At 30.3% G+C, this 25,285-nt stretch overlaps 6 protein-coding genes across 17 annotated transcripts in view; 3 read left to right on the top strand and 3 right to left on the bottom strand.

Moving 5' to 3' along the window:
* The window catches only part of LOC126852624 (diacylglycerol kinase eta), a 30,995-nt gene extending 21,193 nt beyond the window's left edge, over positions 1-9,802 (top strand). For 5 of the 12 annotated variants that reach the window (XM_050597584.1, XM_050597585.1, XM_050597577.1 and 2 more), the window contains 15 exons: positions 22-344; positions 426-737; positions 817-968; positions 1,039-1,300; positions 1,387-1,766; positions 1,864-2,171; positions 2,245-2,596; positions 2,681-2,908; positions 3,005-3,107; positions 3,187-3,456; positions 3,548-3,842; positions 3,924-4,244; positions 4,332-4,436; positions 4,555-4,686; positions 6,207-9,802. In XM_050597584.1, coding sequence (XP_050453541.1) covers positions 22-344; positions 426-737; positions 817-968; positions 1,039-1,300; positions 1,387-1,766; positions 1,864-2,171; positions 2,245-2,596; positions 2,681-2,908; positions 3,005-3,107; positions 3,187-3,456; positions 3,548-3,842; positions 3,924-4,244; positions 4,332-4,436; positions 4,555-4,686; positions 6,207-6,503 — 3,840 coding nt within the window. In that variant the 3' untranslated portion in view covers positions 6,504-9,802. Of the gene's footprint in view, positions 1-21; positions 345-425; positions 738-816; positions 969-1,038; positions 1,301-1,386; positions 1,767-1,863; positions 2,172-2,244; positions 2,597-2,680; positions 2,909-3,004; positions 3,108-3,186; positions 3,457-3,547; positions 3,843-3,923; positions 4,245-4,331; positions 4,471-4,554; positions 4,687-6,206 lie in introns of those variants that run through there. The other 7 variants (XM_050597580.1, XM_050597581.1, XM_050597578.1 and 4 more) reach the window with 7 other exon arrangements.
* Positions 9,803-11,474: 1,672 nt separating this feature from the next.
* On the bottom strand, positions 11,475-14,403 carry LOC126852781 (probable glutamate--tRNA ligase, mitochondrial). The gene is made up of 9 exons (XM_050597939.1): positions 14,180-14,403; positions 13,828-14,062; positions 13,566-13,761; positions 13,269-13,483; positions 12,903-13,125; positions 12,624-12,784; positions 12,363-12,532; positions 12,124-12,281; positions 11,475-12,041 (listed from the first exon to the last, which is right to left on the bottom strand). Exons 1-9 carry the CDS (start codon positions 14,277-14,279, stop codon positions 11,961-11,963), a joined length of 1,539 nt encoding a protein of 512 aa, XP_050453896.1. The 5' UTR covers positions 14,280-14,403; the 3' UTR covers positions 11,475-11,960.
* Positions 14,404-15,415: 1,012 nt separating this feature from the next.
* Positions 15,416-17,501, bottom strand: LOC126852795 (mediator of RNA polymerase II transcription subunit 19). The gene is made up of 4 exons (XM_050597966.1): positions 16,837-17,501; positions 16,506-16,662; positions 16,337-16,436; positions 15,416-15,923 (listed from the first exon to the last, which is right to left on the bottom strand). Exons 1-4 carry the CDS (start codon positions 17,018-17,020, stop codon positions 15,639-15,641), a joined length of 726 nt encoding a protein of 241 aa, XP_050453923.1. The 5' UTR covers positions 17,021-17,501; the 3' UTR covers positions 15,416-15,638.
* Positions 17,502-17,814: 313 nt separating this feature from the next.
* On the top strand, positions 17,815-18,559 carry LOC126852798 (39S ribosomal protein L42, mitochondrial). Its single transcript, XM_050597970.1, has 2 exons — positions 17,815-17,930; positions 18,087-18,559. The coding sequence occupies exon 2, from the start codon at positions 18,087-18,089 to the stop codon at positions 18,438-18,440; it is 354 nt and encodes a 117-aa protein (XP_050453927.1). The 5' UTR covers positions 17,815-17,930; the 3' UTR covers positions 18,441-18,559.
* Positions 18,560-18,576: 17 nt separating this feature from the next.
* LOC126852774 (uncharacterized) lies at positions 18,577-23,383 on the bottom strand. Its single transcript, XM_050597925.1, has 7 exons — positions 22,764-23,383; positions 22,496-22,657; positions 22,193-22,422; positions 20,274-22,113; positions 20,094-20,192; positions 19,921-19,970; positions 18,577-19,828 (listed from the first exon to the last, which is right to left on the bottom strand). Exons 1-7 carry the CDS (start codon positions 22,841-22,843, stop codon positions 18,993-18,995), a joined length of 3,297 nt encoding a protein of 1,098 aa, XP_050453882.1. The 5' UTR covers positions 22,844-23,383; the 3' UTR covers positions 18,577-18,992.
* A 142-nt stretch (positions 23,384-23,525) lies between these two features.
* On the top strand, positions 23,526-25,161 carry LOC126852797 (40S ribosomal protein S13). Its single transcript, XM_050597969.1, has 3 exons — positions 23,526-23,654; positions 24,341-24,468; positions 24,788-25,161. The coding sequence occupies exons 1-3, from the start codon at positions 23,632-23,634 to the stop codon at positions 25,090-25,092; spliced, it is 456 nt and encodes a 151-aa protein (XP_050453926.1). The 5' UTR covers positions 23,526-23,631; the 3' UTR covers positions 25,093-25,161.
* The last annotated feature ends 124 nt before the right edge of the window (positions 25,162-25,285 follow it).

Raw genomic sequence — 25,285 nt, 5'->3', positions numbered from 1 at the left:
TTATGTTTTCAAAATTTGCAGAAGCAATGTCAGGTTGGAGTACTACCTTTAGGAACGGGAAATGACTTAGCACGCGTATTAGGCTGGGGAGCATCGTGCGACGATGACACGCATTTACCTCAGCTATTGGAAAAGTACGAAAAAGCGGGCACAAAGATGTTGGATCGATGGAGCATTATGACGTATGAACGCAGCATATCTCTGCCATGTCACAAAGTGACTCTGCATCAGCCCGATCCGGCTATAAAATCGAGTGTAGCTCATCAGTATGAGGACAGCGTTCTTGCTCATATAACAAACATTTTGCAATCCGATCAAGAGAGCGTAGTTATATCTAGTGCCAAGTGAGTAATTTTCATCACATATGTGTATATATGCAATTATAAAATTATGCAAAATTTTTAATCAGTGATCTTTTTTTGCAGAGTTTTATGTGAAACAGTGAAAGATTTTGCAACACACATACTGGAAGCCAGTCTAAACACAGGGGACCAACAATTGGGAGAAAAATGCGAAACTCTTCACCAAAAACTTGACTTATTATTGCAGACATTATCAAAAGAGGAGAACTATTTATTTGATAACGTAGAAGAAACTGACATTGGCACTCTAAATACTGAAACTTTGAACAGCAACCAAGAAAAAGGTGCTTTAGAAAAGCCAGAGAAGGAAATGACGAATTTAAAAAAAGTCAGAAAAAGAAAATGTTATATGGAGAGAGACGTTGTGATGTCTAGGTATATATACAACGCCTATTGTTTATAATATTGTATTAAAATATAGAATGAGAGATATATATTTCAATGCTTTATTTAGAGCAAACAGCTTGAAGAGAGCTATCAGGAGATTAGTGGAACATACAGAATCGGCCGTCGATGAACAGAACGATCCCTCGGATGAGAAGCAAGGTAACAAGATGCCAAATATTACTATAACATCCGATAATTCGTCGATGAATATTGCAACAAGTAAGTTTTTTAGTTTATGATGAGGATAATGATTTGTGCATTCTTTCTTTAACTTGTGTTCTTAAAATAGATAATTTAGATAAAAAGCAACATTTGGATATTCCTGGCTTATTACAAACAGACCAGACATCCGACAATATCAGTTTAATGCCAACTCTAGAATCCTGTAGCAGTGTAGAGATATCACCTTGCCCGAGTCCTACTCCTAACGTGGCATCTTTAAGCCCGATGCCGGATTTAAGAAGGGATTCGCAACCAGAAGAATTACTTACTCTCCCTGCGCCCGACGGTTTCGCTGATAGCAGACGAAACAGCGAAAACATACCACAAGGGTAATTTTTTCTAATTCGATTTAATTCGACGGTACATCATTATAGTATCTGGTCAAAGTTATATGTGTATCTTATTTTAATTTTAGAGTTTTCAGTTTTGATTCTCCCGCAGCACAGACTGCCGGCTGTCAACAAGAAGCGCAAATAGCTGCTATTAACAATAATTTCCTATCGTCCGAACATACGCAAATAGAACCTGTCTCCGACATTCCAATCACCGTGACAAAGACCACTTTAGACACAAGTACACCATCAGACGACGCGACCACCATACAAGACACTATCGTTTCTCCTGACACAGATTCGCTTCATTCTAGAAATATCTCGCCACAGCACGCGCAAAAATCCGCGAAAGTCAAACTGGAAAGAGGTAGCTGTACTAATAGCATCATTAGTACAGACAGTATGGTTTCTGAAACATTGGATTCCAGAAGTTACACCATTCGAAATAGCGAAAGTGAAATCGGTAGGTGAATTCTTCGCCAATATGAAAGATTGTAAGAACGCTTGCTTTGCATGTGTGTCATATCTAATTATTAGATAATTTCTCTCACACTTTTCAGGACATATAGACAGTGATATATTTGATTCCACCAAGAGATCGGAAAGTTCGGAGATTGGGCACATTGACTCGCCGGATAATTCCGACAAACTTTCTACGGAGACACAACATTCGGAAAGTGGCTTAGAGGATTTGAGCTCCCTTGGACAGGACGTGATCAGCGCGACAATGGGCGAGAAATACGATTCTGTTAGAGAGGGCTTAGAAATCGAGGAATCGCGAAGATCTTGCGGTTTAGCTCAATTCAATGAAGGGAATGACATTGCAAGGCAGTCTTTCAAGACGAGAAATATAAAAATGGATAAAGAGGTAAACAATATTAAAGTGTTTCAGTTTTTTTTTTGTGAAATTAAACGTATAAAATTAATGTACTTTTTATTAGCAGGGAATGCTAAATAAATATAAAATTGACGGTTTGACGACATGCGTACGTGTGTCGGGAACTAAATCGCTGCAACCTATTGAAACGAATATAGTATCTGCCAATCCGCCATTTGATAATGTTGAAAAAGAGAAAGTGTCTGATTTGCTAAGTCCAGTATGCTGCTTTACCGTCTTGTCGGACAACACGCAGGCCAACGAGAAATGTTCTATAAACTTTCCACCACAGATTAGCGTTATCGTTGATCCACCAAGTCCGTCGTTGTCGATTGAAAGCCATCAGAAACTTAATTTGAATTACAACCTAGATCCACATGATAAACAATACAGTAGCGGCAGTAGTATGGAGAGATGTAAGTTCAACCTCAGTTGTTATATCATTAGTATGACAATTATATGTTTGATATATATATTGATCACATTTCTATATGACTCAGTAAGCGTGGAACTGCCCGAATCGGGTTTTTCTCCGCAAGCTACACGGCGTATCAGTAGCGGCAGCTTGTTGAAAGCAACGGAAGTTGTGACATTGGCAGCTACTACTGCTCGTCTAGGTGGTTCGAGCATGAGCTTGCGTCACGAAAGAGCAAAATCTGTCGACAAAACGGAGGATGTGAAGAAACTTCCAATAATAAATCCTCTAGTTCGATTGCCAATGTGGCCAAGTAAGCCAAAGATGCAATATCGAAATATAATCTCGTATGTTATAATATAATTATTTACTTATATCATTATTTTGTTTTTTGTAAACGTGCTTGCAGATGTGAGCGGTGGAGCTGGCCTTATCAGTCAAGCGTTACTGGCAAACGCGGATGCTCTGTGTGCAGCAGTATCGCCATTAATGGATCCGGATGAATCATTAATGTAAATCATACACATTATCATGTAATTAGTCTACATATATATAATCATGACATGATCAATTTTATTATGAATTCTACAGGGAGGGCTACTTTGAACGATGTGTCATGAACAATTATTTTGGAATTGGCATAGATGCAAAAATCAGTCTCGATTTTCACAATAAGAGGGAAGAGCATCCTGAAAAATGTCGGTCGCGCGCTAAAAATTATATGTGGTATGGCGTCTTGGGATCTAAACAATGGCTACAAAAAACTTATAAGAATCTTGAGCAAAGAGTGCAATTGGAATGCGATGGTCAAAGGATACCGTTACCTTCTTTACAAGGAATCGTTGTGCTAAATATACCAAGGTACATGCAAAAGAAAAACAATAGATACATCTATATACAATATTTAATTATATTATAATAATTAATGTAAAATTTTCTTTTTGAATGAAAGCTTTATGGGCGGTACGAACTTTTGGGGTGGTACGAAGGAAGGAGATTTATTTTTGGCACCGTCATTTGACGATCGCATACTGGAAGTGGTAGCGGTCTTTGGGTCCGTTCAAATGGCCGCTTCGCGACTTATTAACTTGCAACATCATAGAATAGCTCAGTGCCAGACGGTCCAGATTAACATCCTAGGGGAGGAAGGTGTTCCGATACAGGTCGATGGTGAGGCTTGGGTTCAACCACCCGGTATTATAAGGATTATACATAAAAATCGCATGCAAATGCTTTATAGAAATAGGGTAAGTGTCTATTTAGCGGTTTCTCAATAAGAAAAAAAAATTTTGGTTATTGCGAGTAATCGAAAATATTTTACATCTCAGGCGCTTGAAACTTCGTTAAGAGCATGGGAAGAGAAGCAGCGCAACACGTTAAGCGCCGTAACTCAATCCACTTCTACTCTAAGCAGTACATCGCAATCGCAATCCAAAGCGCATTTGCCGATATGTAATAAACCGCCTCAGTTGAACGATGAAGAACTCATTATTCTATTCAATTTTATTGAAGCAGTGACGACCCTTGTTAAGTGGGTAAAATTATTGATTATATCTCATCCGAGCCTCGAGCCAGATCTGTATCAAGTCGCCTTGCGTACAGCAAATGCGCTTGAACAAGTGCATCCGGACGGTAAAATCTTACAAGGGGTAAGTAATATAATTTACGTAAAAAATCGAGGAATAGAAAGACATTATGATAAATTCTCTTGTTTATATTTGTTTATTTATCAATAGACGAGGTTGAGACCTATGGTAACTGAATTGGTATCAAGTGCGAGACAATTATATGAAGAATCTTGCGAGTTGCTACGTGATAAAGCTCACAATTTGGTGGGTATGGTGGGTTAAATATCATTTCACTGTGTAATAAGTAGTATGTATAGTAGTAATAACAGTAGTGTATGTAGTACTTTAAATTTATTAAATTGACATTTATCTTTTTGTGTATAAAATGCAGAGATTACGAGAGGATTTGGAAAACAAGCTATCTATATCTTTAGCTAATATGGAACAAGAATTACGAAAATGTACTTTTGATGAAAGAGGGACAGGACTGGTTTACTTGCAAAACGCTCCCGCAGACGATCAGGTATAGTTCTTTCTTATGTTTTATGTAATGCTATTCGAGATTAATTCTTTAAAGATAAAATAAATTCTATTCTCATATTTCTGTCATATTTTGCATTGTGATAAAGAGTTTACATTGTGTGATATTTATTATATATTTAATTGAGAGAGCACAGTATATATATATATATGTATATATATATATATATATATATATATATATATATATATATATATATATATATATATACACTTACTAAAATTAGTACTTGTAAAGAAAACTTTGTTTCTCGTAAATTAGCTGTTTGTTTTTAAACAGAATTTAGAAAATTAGATTTATATGTATTTTGGGAGATACAGATTTTTCTACTTACATTCCTAGCACTTAATTTTTCACGAAATTACTAAAATCGAGCGAAATATATTAATACATTGTTAAGATTGATGATAAAATTTTTCGTTACTTTATTATATCATATTTTACTCATGTCCAATATTTCATCTCATTAGAGTACATTTTGAAAGATTCTTTTAACATTTGGTAATAAATTTTGGGAACTAGCTAGTTGGATATAATATTATGAAAGCACCTCTCTTTACAAACATTAAACACGAGAATATTTACAATTCTCTCTCCTTCTCGAGAGAACTGTACAATTCATTATGCATATAAATGTTGTTTACAAACGATAATTAATAAATTATCCTATGCTTTATTTCGGATTGATTGAGTGCTCAATCCCAATGCTGGTAATACGCTTTTAAGTCTTAATGCTTATGACGTTAGAGAAATTAGAATTAGCGACTTAGTTTTGCAATGTAGCGAGATATGATGCAGATTATTTTTGTACACGTGTGTATGTGTCGTGCGTGCATGTTATATCTGCTGAGAGATAGATTGCTCCATTTAGATGTTTTTATTTACCTATTTGTATGCTTATTATTCTAGTCTCTCCTTATTATAATCAACAGCGAAACACGTAATATATATTATGCGATATTTAGTGATTTTAGTCGACGCTGCGCATCTATTCAGTTTATATTAGCAGGAGTAACAGTATGCACCATTTAACTTTTGCTTTTGTCATCGCGCGCTTCCGCTGTTTCTCATGATTTTGTTGAGAAGTCGTTGCACTGTTTAATTAGCACTATAACTACGAGAGGGGAACTTTCGTGATTTTATATAAACCTCATGAGAAATGTATTTTGTAGCGGATGTATATGTGTGTGAATCTCGCTGAATAATATAGCAATAAATATATAATGGAATATCTCATGTCTCTCTTATTAATATATACCGGAAATATATTTGCGCGAATATGTTAAATCATTCGATCGCGACCACATAGACCATTCGAGAGAGAAAGAGAGAGAGCTACTTTGTGTGCTTGACAAATCCCATATAAGTCCGAGTGCAATTCTCCACCTGTGCATATGATTAGCATGTCTCTAACATATGTCGTATATAAAATAGCGTGTCGCTTTACTACTAATCTGACTAACATCGTGTACTAACCGGCGTCTCGAACTCTGGATCTGCAGGGAGATAAAAAAAATCGTCATCGAGGGTTGTTCTGGTTAAAGTTCCGTCGTTTCGCCGGCAACTCGGGCGCCGTGGGTCATCCGGCGCGAGATCAAGTTACTACATGGGACGTACAGGAGGTGTGCACCTGGTTAGAGAATCTGCAATTGGGAGAGTACGCCGACAGATTCGTGTCCCACGACATACGCGGCAGGGAACTGCTAACGCTAGCCCGTCGTGATCTAAAAGAGCTGGGCATCACCAAGGTGGGGCACGTTAAACGCATCTTGCAAGCCATCAATGACCTCAACAATTGAATTTACGAGTTACGTTCACATAGAGACGTTAAGTTTTACACGTTCCGAAGCCAAAAACAGGATTGCGTAAGTAATTATATAGATATCTAGATAGTGTTTGACACAGTAGCAAAAGAGAGTATCTTCAACGCATCATTCCAAACTATATGCAACTATAATAAATCGATAACAGAGAAGATAAAATTTAGAATTACATGTTTGACAAAAAGAGCTTTCATAATAATTCGTAGAACAAGATAGATAGATTATTATATTCTTACCCTAAAACGTTAATTAAAATATGCAATTTCCGATACGCGAATGATACTAAAATATTAAAATATTTAAAAAAAAGACAATGTTAAGCGATAAAAATTACGATAGAATTGTATCCTTTAACATTGTCGTAGAAGAAAATCACTTTTTGCCTGTGCCAAATATTTACTTTATACTTAAAATTATGATAAAAGGAAGCAAAAAAATGAATTTGTTGTCTCATCGACAAATTTATAGCGCAATTCTATTTATATATACACACACACACACACGCACACAGATGCACACACATATATATATATATACATATATATAGTACAAAATATGAAATATGTCACATCTCCCAAGGGGATGAATTTTCCCTTCACTCTCTCTTACTGAGGTAAGACGAATCCATGACGAAAAAGATTCCGTATAAACTACACACATATATACGGAATAGATAATTCTTGTAAAATAGTAATTTTTTTACATTACGGACTATCCTAGAATAAAAAAATTTACAACATCTCGGGCATACATATATTTAACAACTATTGCGTGTATTTCGTTCGAAATTCATCTTACGCGGCATAAGTATCTTAAACCTGCGAGTACTACATTCTTGAAGAAGCGTTTCCTATTATCTCTGACGTAGAAAAATTAATTATTTAACATGTGTAATTTTTAATTCTTTTGGTTTATTCTGATTGTCTTTTATATATAATATAAAGTCGAGCTTTGTCGAGCTACCGATGTAGTGTGCAATATAAATATATACGGATGTATAGATATCTTGTAATTATATACACAGATTTGTGACTTTTTCGATTGTTTGATGATGTTAATAATTAGTTTGAAAAGCAATGTCTGGGCCAAGATGCATATGAAAGTGATTCTACATATATCTTCTCTTATGGCAATAAACACGATAATTAAGAAAAGACCTAGAGATGCAAAATGCACACATTATAGTAGTTTTAACAACATTATTAAATGTATATGATACATAAAAATACTTTCTTCTTCCGGGTTTGTAGGTAACAACTTGCAGATAGCTTTTGCTTGTGAACTTCTTGCCTTATAAAGCTAGTCTTCATTTTCTTACGCATATAATCTCAGTTATAAATATTTATCTATTTTTATATAATTATTTTTAAACGTAACGTATACATATATAACCACTGTGCTATCATTTGCATAATCTTCTATCAGCAATAATCAAATATTTTGCTATTGATAAAGGAGATGTAATTTTTTTGTTACGTTAATAGCCGTTTTTTTTTTATTCATTTTTTGTTTTGTTATTCTGTAATAATCGAAGAATCTCGATTATTATACTTCTTATATACAGAGAGTAATTCTCACAGATGAGCATATTTAGTTTATGCGATAAAACATGTCATTAACATAAAAGTAAATAGAAAGTAAAACTCGATTAACTGACAAACTTAAAACAAAGTAGAATCAAACTGTGAGTACACACTAAAAACAATTACGCAGAGATAAATATAAATTATTGTAATACAGAGAAAATATAAATTCTTTATTGACAATGTTCAACTACAAATTCGCCACAGGTCTGATATTAACGCACTACGATTCACTTATCTTTCTCTTTTATATAATAACTTGTAATATAAAACATGTTAACGGATTTAAAACCAAGTTATTTACGAGTTAACAAAATTTTCTTTACATTCCAATACATATATCTAAAAGGACAAAAGTGCCTACTCTAGATTCACTAATCTTACATACAGACAAGGAATACAGTCATATATACTGTTACATGTACTGTATATGAATGATATGGCATTAATTGCGTATTATGCTTTTTTTATTGTTATTTTAGAAATACGAAACTTCGCTAACGCGCAATATTTATACATATACATATATATCTATATATAAAAATATTTTTTTTATATAACTATACAAAATTTACGTCGTTACAGTCATGCAACAAAACTTCGCATCTTAATAGATAACATTGTTGCAATACAATAATGTAATGCAGTATTATGTAGGATAATATTACATTCGATGATTTTTAATTTATACAATCTAATACCTTTTTGCGAAAGGGGGGGAGAAAAATTAAAAATTTTAATCGAAATTATAACGTTTAAATATAATATTATAACACTGAACTTTATATAATTGAATTATTTCGTTATAATATATATCTTCTAGAGATAATTTATTGAACGTCTAAAAAAAATCAATTTAAAAAATAATATAAATAAAATTAATAAATTAGAGATAACATTCATGTCTCCTTAAAATTGATCTTTTGAATAATCTCCATGTTTATTTATATAATACTTGTCAATTCTTATTACTTAGTCTTCTACTACTTTTTAAATCTAGAGATAATTCTGTAAATGTTATCTTGTGTATATTCGTCGGAGATATTTTCTGTAGTAAAATTTCTAATATACAGAATTGACAATCTCTCTCGTATTATCGTGTATAATACGCACGAAAATATATTGTTGTAAGATATTCCTTTCCAAAATAATGAATACACACATACACACATATTGTTGTTTTGTATACTTATTAAAATAAAATATTTAATAACATACATACCTCACAATTTAAAACATTGGAAAGGTATGTTACATAAAAACGAATGTATTTAATCGTATTCAATTATTGTTCCTAGAAAAAAATATACCATTTTACTATATTATTAATAATGTATATGTAATCAAAGTAAGTAATAGTAAGTCTCTTTGAAGGAAGTTGGAGAAGAATAGTATTCGTAGTTTTCTAGAAATCACGCGCATCATATTTTTCGATTTTTTTTTTCACACTTGAGATGTATTATATGATTTTGAAAGCATTTTACTCTTTTGTATCTGTGATAAATTTTGTGTAGCTGCTTAATCTTCTAATGCAAAAAAATGTGTTATTATAACAAGTAATTATAAATATGTATTCATACAGTGAATTGTTCCTTTATTGCTTCAATCGGATGTACTAATTTTTTTTGTTTCCTTTTTATACATAACTATTTTGGCTTAATTAAATAATATCTTTGAAACGTGCATATAAAATATATATATATATATATATATATATATATATATATATATATATATATATATTTTATATGCACGTTTCAAAGATATCAGTACTTAAAAATATTTGAGTTTGTATATAACGAACAATTTCTAGAAATAATATTATATTTGAACTAATATTGGAACTCTTCGCGAGAGAGATGTAGAAAATTCTAAAAGTTTCTTTTTCTATTTTCTTGGAAAAATTAAAATAAATATCTTCCTGTTTTTGCTGTTTATTTTATCATTATTGTTTTTGATCTCTTTATAAAATCATACATATATTGATATATAAATATCTATATTTAAACATAATTAATTGACACATTTTACAGTTTTAGAATTGTGTGAAATATTCTTAATAATAGACAAATCACGATAAAGACATCCGAAATAGGTAACAAAGTTTTCTGTTTACAGAATAGGACCATAAGTATATTATAAAATAAATCTAAAACTACTGTGATAAAGACTCTTAATCTATAATATGAAAAGTTATTGTCTATAATATTAACATATAATTTACTCAAATATTAGCAATATAATTATTTTAATTGTATCGTAAGGTTTTATTGTATCATTTCTTTTTACATTAAGATCTTGCATTATAAGCTTATGAGTACATAAGAACGTGAATCGATCTATGTCAAGTACTTCGACTTAGAATTTTAATTTTTTGAAAACGAATATTTATACTATTAGTCTTGAATTGCACTGAGAATAGCGTTTATACTTAAATAGGATATATACTTCATTAAATAATTTATTCTTCATTAAATAATATTCAAAATTTGTTTGCATCAGTTTTATTATATTTACTGATTGAATGCTTTCCCCGAGAGATACATATAAAATATTTTATATAAAACATTTTATTGTAAAGATTTTTTAATGAGATTTATATAAAAAAAACATTTGTTAAGTTTTAAAAACAGATCTTATACATGAGCACAAGTTTAGATTTTTATGAAAATGGGTTTTATAATAATATCATAAAACTTTAAATTATTATATTCAAATAGTCCGAATAATTATTATATTACCTGATATAATAATAATTGGCAAAATTTTTCTCAAGCAATATCTTGATATAATAACAGGATTTATAAAGATATTAATAAGTACTAGCTTTTAATAGCCTTTTATTGGATAAGTAGCCTTTTTTTTATAGTATACATCTTCAATTATACAAATTTGCACACACTATGTGAAAAAATCTTTTACTTTTATTATTATATATCAAAGAGCATTATAAAGCATATTTTTGTCTCTATGATATTATCAGATTTTATTTTAGTGACTACAATGTTAAAATCAAATACATTATGCCAATATTTGATATGTATTATAAATCCTGTTATGTAAAAGAAGAGCATAGTAATACATCAAAAAAGCTATTTAAGAATAAATGTGTTCAAATTGTATACATGCACTTTATACATGTGTTTTGTTAAAATAATTATGTATTATTTCTATGTTTATTATATATAATCTTTTTGTACTTATGCAAGTGTTATTATAAATAATATATTACATTACATATATATATATATATATATATATATATATATATATATATATATATATATATATATGAAATGAAGATATTATACAAGAACTATTCACTGTATCAAAAATCAATATTCTATAATAAAATTAAATCTTAAAAAGTTCCACTCATTTCAAAGTTTATAAATATTTTCTTGACTAATTATATATATATATATTTAAAGATTGTAAAGCATGTCTTGATAAATAGTAATATTATGAAATACTAATATTGTAGCTGTTCTCGGATCTTTCGCACATTATTTATATATCTTCCATAAATATATTAAAATATTATTTTATTAATTATTTTAAATTATATACAAAAAATGCTTGACTAGAGTATCACTTGATTGACAGATCCATTGATTATGTCAGAATTGCAAATTGTTTTTATAATTTCCAGCAATAAAATGCAATTATTTGTGGAAGATATTTTAATAATATTACACCGAATAATATATATTACATTTGCATAACCGTTTTTGATGTATGCCTTCTGTAAAAACATATAGATTTAATCACAGATCTATTTCGGATGTATCTTACCATCAATAGAAAGTATGATCACAATCTTTAATTAAATAATATATAATGTAAATTCTCAGGAAACACAGCGCTGTAATCGTAACAATGTTCTATCCTTTCCTAAAATTTCCATCATTTCAGCAACGGGTGGTCCAACCTGTGCAAAAATTTATATATATTGTGCACATATTAATATTTTTTTCCTACAATGGGAAGAAATTTATATGAGCTATATTTACCTTTAAGCCACTTAAAAGGCTTCTCAGAATTTTCATCAAAGCAGTAAATGGAATTTTATGCTTTTCAGCAAAGTCTCTCAGATATGAGATCATCCAATCTGTCTTGTAATTGCTTGCATCTATTTTAACTAATTCTGCATTTAATAGTTTAATTGCATCTAAAATAATACAATAGTAACATATAAATTTAAATAGAATTAATTTAGAATAAATTTTTGTATAAAGAAATATATCAATACTTGAGCATGCAGTTTGTTCAATGTTTGGCACAGAAGCAATATTTGGAATAATCCATAAAAATGCAAGCTCCTCTTTGACAAGATCATTGAGTGTTGATATCCTATTTTGCGACCATTTTAATGTGCTTATTATGTGATAATCATCTAACTGCAAACTTCCATCATCTTTTCTAAAATAAAAATAATATAATTAAATGTCTTCTGAAAAAAATAGAGGGAGAGGGATAATACTAACTATTTTATGTGAAATTAAACTTATACCTTTCAGAAAATGTTTTTAATACTAATCTTTTAACCCGCTCAATTAGAAATTTATGATTCTTCTCGTTCTTCAGTAAATTTGCAATTTCCAATTTATTAAATTCTAATAATTTTTCAGGCTTAAGTTTGCCAGAACTTATTTTTAATTTATTAATATCAAACTGTAATGAAAAACAGAATACATATAAATAAATAATATAATGTATAAATAAGAATTTTATTGTAATGCATACAAAAATTTTTATGCAAAAATAAAGATTTTTCTATCGATATTTATACCTTTTTAATTAATTCCTGATAACTGTAAAGATCTTGATTTTGCTGTTCTTTATGAAAACCACCACCAGCGCTTACCACATAGTTCAATAATGCTAATGGAAAAATACCCTGTTCCCTAAATGACTCGATCTTTATGTCACCTTGTCTCTTTGATAATTTGGATCCATTTGCATTTAATATTAAAGGTAAATGCCCATACATGGGAGGATTCCAACCAAATGCACTGTAATGGATGAAATTTATCAAATATGCTTATTTATAATTACATTATTTAAAATTTAAAAACTTGAAAAAAAATTTTAAATATAAATTAAATTAAAAACTAAAATATGTGAATATGTAATTATTTTAAGTAAAGCTACATACTTATAAAGCATAATATGCTTGGGTGTGGAAACTTGCCATTCAACACCCCGTAAGACATGAGAAATCTCCATAAAATGATCATCAATCACATTTGCAAAATGGTAAGTAGGATAGCCATCTGATTTTACAATAATTGGATCCCCTTCAGACTTGGTAATATCATGCAATACATCTCCATAAACCATATCGTAAAAGGGTTTTGGTGTGGACGATAACTGAAATATTTAACCACAAGCAATAATATTTTAAAAACTTTTAATTTGTCAAATAATGTTTTAAAAAAAACTTAAAAGATACCTTAAATCTGATGCAATATGGTAAGTTCTTCTTGAACATTTCTTTTACTTCATCTTTACTAAAATGCTGACACCTGTTATCATATTTAGGTATTTGCCCACGCTTTATTGCTTCCTTTCTTAATAAGTTCAGTCTTGTCTCTGTGCAAAAACAATAGTAGGCAGACTTATTGTTTAAGAGTTTAAGCACCTGTTCCCTATAAAAATTTGAAAAATAAAACTAATGACCATTTCTCGTTTTATTTCACTATTTAAATACATACTTGTATAATTCAAGTCGTGATGATTGCACATAGGGACCAGTTGGACCACCTCTGGTAGGATCCTCGTCAGGAATAATTCCTGCCCATAGCAAATCATCCTGCAGTTTCTCTACAGCCCCAGGAATTGTTCTTGTCTGATCAGTGTCTTCAATTCTCAGAACAAAGGTACCATCGTTGCTACGTGCAAACAAATAATTATACAACGCAGTACGTAATCCTCCTAAGTGTAAATGCCCTAGAACATGTGAATGAAAATTGATATTCAATATCTGAATATCAGTTCTTTAAACAATAAGACTAAATCTAATTTATCACTTCAAGAGAAAATGATTTCATAATGTTTGTTGATTACCAGTGGGGCTGGGCGCAAATCTAACCCTGACATGATATTTCTTGAAGAAGCGTCTCTGCAACAGCTGGAAATTTGACGCTCGGAGTATATTACGTTGCATATCTGTATTAAAATATCTCTAAATCCTATAAAAATAATAAACTATTCATGCAACGCGAATTCTAATGACAGAACTTCGTTTTGAAAGACGCAGATTTGAAACCATATGTTCAACGTATTTACGATTAGAACGATACAGCGATTCTCGATTCTTCATCTTCGATTCTTTTAGAGATGGATATTAAATCGAAAATAGATTAGATTTACACATTGATATAAATTAAAATAAAAACACATAGAAAAAATTTTATTTTAAAATTGCATTTACTTCTGTCAAATCATTCTAATATTGAAAATTAAATTTTACAGTAGATGTATTGTCCAAAATTAAATAAAATAATTTGCGAATTTAAACTTTAAAGTTAATTTCTAGATATTATTTTACCATAAAATCTTATAAATTTTTATCATAAAAAAATATATATATGTGTAAATATTGTTTAATCATATATTAATATTTAAATTAATAAAGGGGAAAACAATAGAAATATAACGTAGTTAAAACCTCAAAAAAACATATCAGTTATTGTCGCAAAATTGATCACTTTAATTTTATATATATATATATATATATATATATATATATATATATATATTGTTCCTTTACATTATAAATATTACATTTAAATTTAAATAATCATAGAAATTGTAAGTTTTCCTATGGATTTCGTAAACAAATATTGAGTGGTATCTTTTCTCCTTACTTTTTTTATAACAAATATATTTACATTTTAGTTTAATCGTTACGATATAACGTCGTACAAACTATAACGCATATGCAAACTAATCTGTGAATTGATATATCCTGTGCATGACTGCTATTTTATACATGTTCATATTTTACACTCTATTTTACTAATATAGGCATCTTTTGAATACATAAATATACATGTATAGATATTTATGAAAAGAGAGAGATGATACATACAATATTACATATATATCAAGTTCAAAAAATTATACAAATTATGCTATATCAATTGCAACGATTAAACTACATACTGTGAATAAAATTTAAAAAAAATTGAGCAAAACATTTCATAAAATATAAGGACATCTACAAATTTTTTTTCGTTTTTTAGAAGCAGGCTTATAGGCAATCTTTCAAACAAAAAAAATACATTATATTATATATAATTTTATATCAATTTTATATTATATATATTTATAATTTGCACATTTTCGTCATATTTTCTCTTCTTTCATATCATCACACTTAACACTGAAAACAAGCAACATCTATTACATCTAAATAAAAAAAAATAGATATGCACATATGTATATCTTAGTCGCAGAGACGATCGACGCTTCGAGATTTCGATTAGAGATTTGGCATGAATTGGAAGGGGCAGATTAAAGATCACGAATTCGAATGCTGAGACGGTGTGAGGCTACCGGTATGTTCGGGGCTATGTTTTTGTTTTTTTCTTTTTTTCTCCTTCTTTCGTTTTTTCCTAGCCTCCTTCTCTTCGTCGTGTCTCTTCTGCTTCTTGTGTTTCTTCTCGTGCGTATCGGAACCACCTACATCCGTCGTCGCAACCTCTTGTCCACTGAGCACTTCCCCGGGCTTATGCTTATGTTTCTTATGCTTATTCTTGTGTTTTCTCTGAGGAGCTTGATTAACATATCTATACTGTTCTGGTAACTGTAAAAATTATATTACATATATTTAGTAATTTGTTTTTTTCCAATATTCTATATATACATATGTACTGAGTGGGCCCAAATGTTTCGGCCACATTTTGAGATTTTATAGGAAATTTAATTCTGAACAAAGTTTCCTATAAAGGAGTCGAAAAATGTTTCCTTAAAAAGTTTGCGCTTAAAAACGTCTGAAATCATGCTTATTTTATACATTTTCACAATATCATGGAAATAAATGTTTTTTAACAAAAACAAAATTTGTAGAGAATTAAATTGTCTTTCAAATAAGATCAAAATGATTATAGTATGTTCTATAGGTTTTGAAATAACCAGTTAAAACTGTATAAAAAATGTTTTTTCAACTACCATTTTGGTCTATTCTGTATATATTTAAATGTAATAAAAATATCTTACTGGGCCAGGATGTAATCGAAAACCAGCAAGTTGCACACTCGTCAAAGGTAATAGCTCCTTTCCACCTATCGGAGGTTTCTCAATCACTGATCTTAATGAGCTTAAGAAAAAAGAGAAAACATAAATTAATTGAAATTTACAATTATTCTTCTTAAATGATGCAAATTACCTATTATCATGATGTCCAGGTTTATCTATAATACCGGGTAAGTTTGGTAAAAAAGATGATAGTTGTTCTTTGAGTTTTTTACCACTAAATTTGCTATAGGAATGTTCCAGACCATAATAGGCCATTAAATTTGTTGCTCCAGTAAGTTCACTTTCCCCTAAAAAAGAGTAACAGATTTATCTTTATAAATTTATGATCTTTTTTCTTTAAATACTTCCAAAATTATATATCTTGTATGCACAAAGAGAAAGAATTAATATAACTTATGCATATCCAATAAATATTGATTTTAAGTTCCTTTTCTCCTTTCTTTTGTGACTCTTCCATTTACCTGGAGGTTCTTTCATCAAGTAAAAAGGTCCACTGTGAACGATAGAAGGGTTCTTTCCCAGAGAAATAGTTGTCTTCAACGTTCCCGTTGAATCTTGACGAGACACAACCGGGGAACGTGCGCCCCTCGGCGAAGACTTTGGCGAATACTGCTCCACCTTGCGAAACTGATCGCCCATTATCATCCTGCGGCTCTAGTTTATCGCACGTTCACGTCAAATGTAATGCGGCGATTCACCTCCGAACACGGAGGAGCACCGAGAGCGAGAAAAATAATTACGCAGCTGATGCAGTCCAATAAACTACGGACACTCGTCCGGATCGGCTTAATATTAAGAATCGCGCGATCCGCGAAGCTTCATCGACGGCTGCAACATTGTAACACGAGTTCGAGGTCGATCGCTGAACGAGGAAGGTGATCAGCATCATTCGTGGAGGAACATGTTGCATGCATCGTCGCACAACTTGGAAAAGTACAATGACCTCGCGAAGTATCTTCCTCTACGACGTTTCGGTGAAACGCAGAAATATTCCAGCGGGAATACTCGAACATACGTTTTCCACTGTTATCATACTTCTCTCAAATAATCTTTTCTGCAGATCAAAAATCGGCTCGACATAGAAAAATCTGTTGCACACATCATACAGCCGTATACGCGTCCCCGCTCGTCATCCATAGATCATATGTTTTCAGTACGGATACACATGACCAACAAGAGATTATTCGCAATTTTCATGTCGCAACACAAATGTGAATTTTTGAGAATACATATATTTTAAGATTATTTTGTTCCGTTTTCTATTATGATATTTTCTGAAACGCATAATTCTTTAACTTTGTACAATAATTTCTGTGCATTTTATAAATTTAAAATAAATTGTAAAATAGAAAGAGAAATAAAGACATTTGATTGGATTATTCAATATCCAATGACATCCAATGGGAGAACGTCTTTTCTCGAGAGTCGCAGATTTGAATAAAAATATAAGCTTTACGTATGCGACGAATTTTATGAGGTTAAAATCAAATATTTACATGAGTTTCTTCTCGAGGAGAATATGTAAAAGTATATTAAATCACATATACATATCAAGGTATTGAGAATTAAAAGGATTATTGCTTAAATATTTAAAAAACTATGTTAATAAGTTCTTTTACAAATGGATTTTGATTGCTAATCTAAAATAAAAATGCAAAAGATGCGAATAAAAAAATATATAACATTAATACTTATGATTTTTTTACAATAGATGAATCCTACGTTCCGCATGGTTCGAGCTTGCATATATTCTGCAAGATATGTCAAGTACAGTACTTTACCTTCGGAAGCAGTAATATTTACGGAAGATGATAGAATGGTTGTCTGTTGGCATCCAGAGAAACAATTTCCATATGAATGTTCCTTACCCCTGCCTAAAGAGCAGCCAGATAATTCTGTATTATGTATCGGAGAAAAAGACATTGCAGATGTTTTTAGGAAAAAGAAGCAAAATGAGATTGTGCATGAATTAGCAAAGATTACATACACTACCAAACATAGATGGTATCCTAGAAGCAGAGACAAAAAAGCGAAACAGACCGAACCTGACAGACCATACTTGTAATCTTTTAAAGGAAATTGCAAAAATTTCTTGGCTGAAAGAAAAGTACTTTTTCCTTAAATTTGCTTTATACATGTAGTTATTTTTTAGGAAATATATAAATAAATGCTGTAAAAAGATAATTTTCATGTAGTCCATGTACATTAATTGCTTATATATTTGTGATATAGTTCCATTTTTTTTTTATACATGTATAACGTCATACAATTTTTTTATAAAAAAGAGATACAAATTAGAAATAAATAAAGATGTGTGAGCTTAATTATTATTATATTACAATATATATGTCATCTTAGAATGATGCTCTTGTGACATGCTTTTCAGTTTAATAAAATTATTTTACATACATTTATATATTTATTTTATAAATTGCATATTTGATATTATTTGAAGGCATAATTAATTGACAGAAGTAATAATAATAATCACATTTTACTACCTGTATATCAATATTTGTATATAATAAAATTTGCTGCCATATTTATATCATTGCTATGGATAAAGTGTGCCAGGATTAAAATTTGATTGACTTGTTACACATATCTCATTACTTCCTTATAAATGCTGAGGAAAAAGTTGGCTTTCTCCCTCTTGTAAAAAAATTTTCAAAGCTTTGTACAATAAATATCTTCCAAATTTCCGTTTTTGTTGCATGCTCCATGTTGCTGCAACGCCGTAGTACTCGCCGCTCTTGCAATTACCTAAATGTTCTCTTCCTATTGCATCTATCATAGCAGCTTCTCTTGTATAAGCTTCCACGGGAATAACATTTTGAAAAATATGTAAACAGACCACACCATGATCATTGTTCCATATATCGAGGATGCATTTAATTTTTTTACTTGTAATAGTTGAACTGCCAACCCATGTTTTAAATGCATCGTAAAGATGATCGAAAGGTCTGGAACGTTTGCCTTTGCCAATATAAAATATAGCGTTAAGAAAGATCGACCAAACTTCAGCTTCTGCAAGATGAACACTACGATTCGGTAGATCCTGCGTTATACGCGGATCTAATAGCAAATAATTGAAAGATGTTTTTGATCTGCCTTCGCGCCACCTCCGAGATGGATCTGGCGATACAAATTCTTGGAATACATGCTTTTCCAGACTTTTGTATGTATTAACATGATTTAACCAATCTCCAAACTCTAAATGGGACTTGATTCGATCATACAGTTCTGTGTGATTTTGTGAGATGTTTCGGACGTTCGAGATCGATGGAATATTAGCATCTCTAACGTTTTTTAAACGCATAAGACGTCTTTGGTAAAGCTGCCTAGTTGTATTAGTGATTGGACCAGGTTGATCACCAAGCTGTCTAAGCTCTCGTATAAGAGCAGCATCATCCATAAATAATAGCTCTGGTAAATTTTGAGAACTGGATGCACCTAATAATATAATATAGACAAGATATTTTCCAATGTGTCCTATAAATAATAATTTTAATTGATAATAACATGTCAATAAAATTCTTGCTTACCAGACATAATTAATTTGCTTTTGACATCACATTCATTTTCACTTAAAGTACTGAAAAATTGATAAAATTAAGTTTGATAAGCTTTATCTTAATGATTATTAATGTATTATATCAATGATTTAATTTGATATAAATTATCTGGAGAAAGATTAAGATTATAATTGTAAACTCACCTATATGGTGTAATACAAAGTCGTCGTTCTAATAAAACTACACCTTCTTCTGGATCTTCATATTTATATTCTTGAGTGCTAACATATGAAAGCACAGACCTACAACTCATATTTTATTTAAGTAAAAAATTGTACTCTTTTGAAAAATACTATTATCAAGAAATACTGTGCTATACTCACGAGTTTTTTTCAATTTTGTACATATCTAAATCTTTGACTTTTGGCATATTCTCCATCTTCTTGAAATCAGTGTTATTCTCTAGTCTCGAGGAAGATGATTTTTCAGAATCCAATAAATAAATTTGTTTTTTACATTGTATAGGTAAGTTCATAATTGACAATGAATTATTCTCTATACTTAATTTATATGATTTTTGAAACTCATTATTGCACCAATTTTTTGCATGTAAATTACAAGTCTTATTAATACTCATGTCCAGATCTTCATTCAATAATTTCTTGGTATCACAGTCAACACAATCTATAAAATTTTCTGTATGCATATCAGATTCAGTTGTATATGAAGATTTTATATTATTAATGAAAGCATTCGTCATTTCCGATGTCTTATCAATTTTAAATATATTTTTTCTAACTGTTACAAAATTGGTGTTTACTTGATAATTTTCAAATTTTATATATTCCTTAAAATTGTTAATAGATTTGTTTTCCTTTTCCTTTTGATTAAAGCTGTTGTTTAAAAGATTTGATTCACTGTTATCTTCTTCATCATATCTTCCCTTATCTAACTTTGTTATCATGCAATTGTTACAATGATTTTGCAAAAATCTTGTTTTCGAAGATTCTTTAACATTTAATAATGAATATTCACTACTTGTGTCCATGATATCATAACGAATATCTTCAGCCTCCTCCGAAAATATTGTTTTATTCAAATCAACTGGTTTTAATTTATTATCAGCAGTAAATTCATCAGAAGTGACATCGCTTTCATATCGATAAGGACCAAATCTTTTTTTACCAGAATAAATTTTATATATCGATTTTTTCTTTCTTCTTGGCGTTGATCGTGCAATATGTTTTTTCTGCCGAGTAAGTTCGGAATATTGCGTTTGAATTGTGCACTCGCGAAACTTCTTAAATACGTTTGTGGAAAAATATTCATTGACGTGTGATGTCTTTGCTGGATTTCTCTTCCCAGTTGTGCAAACTGGTGTTGTAAAATTGGGCGACTTACTAACAATAGGGTCATTGTTAATATACGATGGTGTTAACGGCGTCTTCGCAGTATTTTTTCTCTTTCTATGATTAGGTGTGTTAAAGTTTGGTGACATACTAACAATAGAATTATCCAAGATATAAGATGGTGTTACAGGAATGTCATTAGAATTTTTTTTATGCTGTTTTCTAGAAGGATTTTGAGCGCTATATTTTGAACATATATTTTGTTCTTTCACATTAGAAATATTAGGTTTTAAGATGTTTTCATTAGAAGTATTGATCTGTAATTTATACAAATAATCCTTTAAATTTTTGTAATATTTATGGTTATAATGTGCTCCTTCATTCTTCTTTAGTTCAAATGGCATGTCAAAATCACTTTTCTCGCGTTTGTTACTTTTGCAGTTATGCAAAGTCTCGTTAATAGTACAATCACTTGCTAATGATGATGAGAGATGATTAATGATTTGACTAACAAGACACTTTTCTTTTTGCATGACATCAGAAAGATGTAGATTTGCAAAGTCAAAATCGAGATCAATGAATGAATGATTTGACATTTCTTTTTTATCAGTCACTACATGATTATTCTGCAATTGAGTAGTCATCATATTAGTAGCTCTAGAGAAATATTCATCTAGATTGTTTGATAGTTCACATTTAGTTTCAATAATATTATGTACATTTGATACATCATTCAAGTTTACAATAACTGAGGAAGAATTGGACTTACAATCAGTAAGCAAATTCTTCATTGTTATATTATCTAAATTTGATACTGTGTCTTTTGATGCAACATATTCAGCAACAATGTCTCCATTAGTAATTAAAACTTTATCTGCAACATACAAACAATAAAGATTATAAGTAATTTAATGATTATTCAAGAATTAAGTATTTGAAAGAAACCCCCTTACCAAGCGCCATACTATATTTTGGCTTGTCATCCTCATCTTGAATGTCCTCACAATAATTTGAGAGTAATGTCACAGCTTTGAAATACTTTCCATCAAAGGCATAGTGAAATGGACTACGTCCATCATTGTCCAAACACAATGGATCACCACCATTTGCTAAAAGTAACTTTAATATATTTATTCTTCCCCAAGCTGCTGCTACGTGAACCGGAGTCATTCCATCATTTGATCTGGAATTATTATTACATTCACATATTTGCATTAAATTACAACATTATTATAATCTAGATTTATTTATCATACCTCACATTGGGATTGCCCCCATGACGTAAGAATAACTTGGTAACTTCTTCTGCAAATTCTTCTGAATCATTTCCAATAACTAAATGAAATGGAGTTACTCCATGCGTTGGAATTAAGATATTGGGATCTGCATCTTTATTTAACAGAAGAGTCACCACTTGCCTAATAAGAAATTGTAAGTAGATGAAAAATTTGTAAGTTAATTTTATCTTCCTAGAAATCTTTAAAACAATACAATTCTGAAAATTTCTTGTCAATTATCTCTTGCCTTATATTATTGTCTTCAAGTCCATCGCAAAGGGATGAAGCTAAAAATAGGCCACCTTTTCTTTTTGGAGTCGTCAACATCCTCTTGCTTCGATATCGTCCGCAATAAATAACGATATTCTACAAGAATCGTCTATTCTTACATGCTTTGCTGTTATAATAACAAACCATAAACAATTTACGTGGCAAAGTGGAATAAACACTATCGGTACAATCGATATCAATTTGTTTTTCTTCTAAAATAAAAATATATGTTTAAATAAAAAGTTTGAAATTTAAACTTTCGTGTAACAGAAATATCTAAATTTTCAAATTTGGAAGACGCTATAAATACAGGACGTTCCAACTTTATCACACTATCATCATCATTTCAATAACATAATAATAAATATACAACGTCCTTTATATTGGTAATTGGTTAATTTTTTCATATATATTTCACATATTGTCTTTTTTTTATATTTGATCATATATATTTAGAGAGACAGATGTTCTAATTCTGACAGCTGTCAATGCTATTTTCTATACACAACAAGAAAATACAGATAGACATAATTATACAATGTTATGCAATTGGCTATTGAATATAGAGAATTTTAAAAGTTTAGAAAAGCCAATCGTATGACATTTGCTTATGTATGTTTCTTGCTGGATACATTTTTCTCCATGAAATAACATCTCTTATTAGATATCGACTATAGTCTGACATTGTATTTTAAGGACTGTGATTGGTTGATATTCTTGCATATATTTAATGCATATGACTATGCTATCTACAGATGTTATCGAATATGTAGTATATGGCATAAGCATTTAGTCGCGAAATCGCATTACTCTCGTTTCTCGTTCTTCCGAAAAAGTTAATCAAGATGGGTCGTATGCACTCACATGGGTAACGATATGTTTATTTCTTCGCTAAAATTATTCATTTACGACATTGTAGTGTTTGCAGTTTTAACAGCACCATCGCGCGCGTCGAAACGATATACATATCGGTGACCACGTGCTTGTAACTTCTACCTTTCGCGCTTATAAATAAATCTTTATTCTTCGATTTATTATCTAGATTGCATGTAATCATCGAGCATTTTAATAATTAGAATTTTTTAAAACAATATAACTTGCTTGAATTAAATATGTCGATTTTTTGAGAATATAATCTTTTATGTGAATGTGTGTGTATAAATCTATTATAGCATCAATCTATTTGACAGACACATAGTTGACAACACAATAATTGAAAAACTGCACTTTCTTTACTAATATAAGCACACACATTGATCTTAGATTGGACTAATGCATTTTATGTATGTATATATATATATATATATATACACATATGTACAAACATTTTATTATAAATCCCGTACAAGAAAGAAAATGACAAATGTTCTCTCTATTATCTCTTTGCAATTTTTTACAACAATTTTATGTGAGAAATCTTATTTCTAATACTTTATATATATGTTAGTTATCAAATTAAATCAAAATTAAACTTGTTTATTATAATACAGTTATATTAAAAATATCTTTATGATGCTAAAAACTGAAACCTAATGCATTTATTATTTTTTTTAGAAAGGGTATATCCCAATCCGCTCTTCCTTATCGAAGAAGTGTACCAACTTGGTTGAAATTGACACCAGAAGACTGTAAAGAACTTATCTACAAATTAGCAAAGAAAGGACATACTCCATCTCAAATTGGTAATATTAATAATATATTTATAATATTAAATAGAAGATATATATGTTTTATTAATTTGAGAAGATTAGAACATGTAAAAGCAAACTATTCAACAGATTTTGGATTCTGCAATTTGACTTTTTTAACAAACAATAATGTATAATAAATATAATTAATATATATAAATATAATATAATTCAAAAATAAGTGTGTTTGATAATAATATGATAATTTGTCAATTCATAATAAGTAATTACTGGATAAATTATTAAAATAAAATTATAAAATTAAATCATTAAAATGAAGAAAAATAAGAAAATTTGTGTTGTATACTTGCAGGTGTCATACTACGTGACTCGCATGGCGTTGCCCAAGTACGATTCCGTACAGGAAATAAGATCCTGCGTATTGTGAAAAGCATGGGCTTGGCCCCAGATCTACCGGAAGATTTGTATTATTTAATCAAAAAGGCAGTCGCTGTCCGTAAACATTTGGAGCGAAATCGCAAGGACAAGGACAGTAAATTCCGTTTGATTCTTGTCGAATCGAGAATTCACAGGCTGGCACGTTACTATAAAGCGAAAGGATCTCTGCCGCCAAATTGGAAATATGAAAGTTCTACAGCCAGTGCTCTTGTAGCTTGATTTTTTTAATTGTATGTTATGTATATTGTTTATTATATATTATACTAAAATAAAACTGTGGAAACACTATTCTGCTTTCTCATAACCCTTAAGCGAATTAATATTAAAACTACAAAAAAAAATTTGGATTTATGTTTCAATCCTAGAGTTTCATAGGAAGTCTCAAAAATTTTTCTATTTTCTATATCTGTGT

This window comes from Cataglyphis hispanica, chromosome 11 (assembly GCF_021464435.1).
Source record: "Cataglyphis hispanica isolate Lineage 1 chromosome 11, ULB_Chis1_1.0, whole genome shotgun sequence".
Lineage (NCBI taxonomy): Eukaryota > Metazoa > Arthropoda > Insecta > Hymenoptera > Formicidae > Cataglyphis > Cataglyphis hispanica.
The sequence above is the reverse complement of the archived record's forward strand: the minus strand, read 5'-3'. Positions and strand labels throughout refer to the sequence as shown.

Excerpts from the sequence above, each read along its gene's own strand:
- LOC126852774 (XM_050597925.1), bottom strand. The coding sequence starts at position 22,843 with ATGTTGACGACTCCAAAAAGAAAAGGTGGCCTATTTTTAGCTTCATCC. Across the intron at positions 22,423-22,495 it reads GGGGGCAATCCCAATGTGAG|ATCAAATGATGGAATGACTC; the intron begins GTATGATAAATA and ends TAATAATTCCAG. Across the intron at positions 20,193-20,273 it reads TACAAAATTGAAAAAAACTC|GTCTGTGCTTTCATATGTTA; the intron begins GTGAGTATAGCA and ends TATGAGTTGTAG.
- LOC126852798 (XM_050597970.1), top strand. The coding sequence starts at position 18,087 with ATGAATCCTACGTTCCGCATGGTTCGAGCTTGCATATATTCTGCAAGA.
- LOC126852781 (XM_050597939.1), bottom strand. The coding sequence starts at position 14,279 with ATGCAACGTAATATACTCCGAGCGTCAAATTTCCAGCTGTTGCAGAGA. Across the intron at positions 13,484-13,565 it reads CATATTGCATCAGATTTAAG|TTATCGTCCACACCAAAACC; the intron begins GTATCTTTTAAG and ends TAAATATTTCAG. Across the intron at positions 12,282-12,362 it reads TGAACAAACTGCATGCTCAA|ATGCAATTAAACTATTAAAT; the intron begins GTATTGATATAT and ends GTATTATTTTAG.
- LOC126852797 (XM_050597969.1), top strand. The coding sequence starts at position 23,632 with ATGGGTCGTATGCACTCACATGG. Across the intron at positions 23,655-24,340 it reads GGTCGTATGCACTCACATGG|AAAGGGTATATCCCAATCCG; the intron begins GTAACGATATGT and ends TATTTTTTTTAG. Across the intron at positions 24,469-24,787 it reads ACATACTCCATCTCAAATTG|GTGTCATACTACGTGACTCG; the intron begins GTAATATTAATA and ends GTATACTTGCAG.
- LOC126852795 (XM_050597966.1), bottom strand. The coding sequence starts at position 17,020 with ATGATAATGGGCGATCAGTTTCGCAAGGTGGAGCAGTATTCGCCAAAG. Across the intron at positions 16,663-16,836 it reads CTTGATGAAAGAACCTCCAG|GGGAAAGTGAACTTACTGGA; the intron begins GTAAATGGAAGA and ends ACTCTTTTTTAG. Across the intron at positions 15,924-16,336 it reads TTCGATTACATCCTGGCCCA|TTACCAGAACAGTATAGATA; the intron begins GTAAGATATTTT and ends TAATTTTTACAG.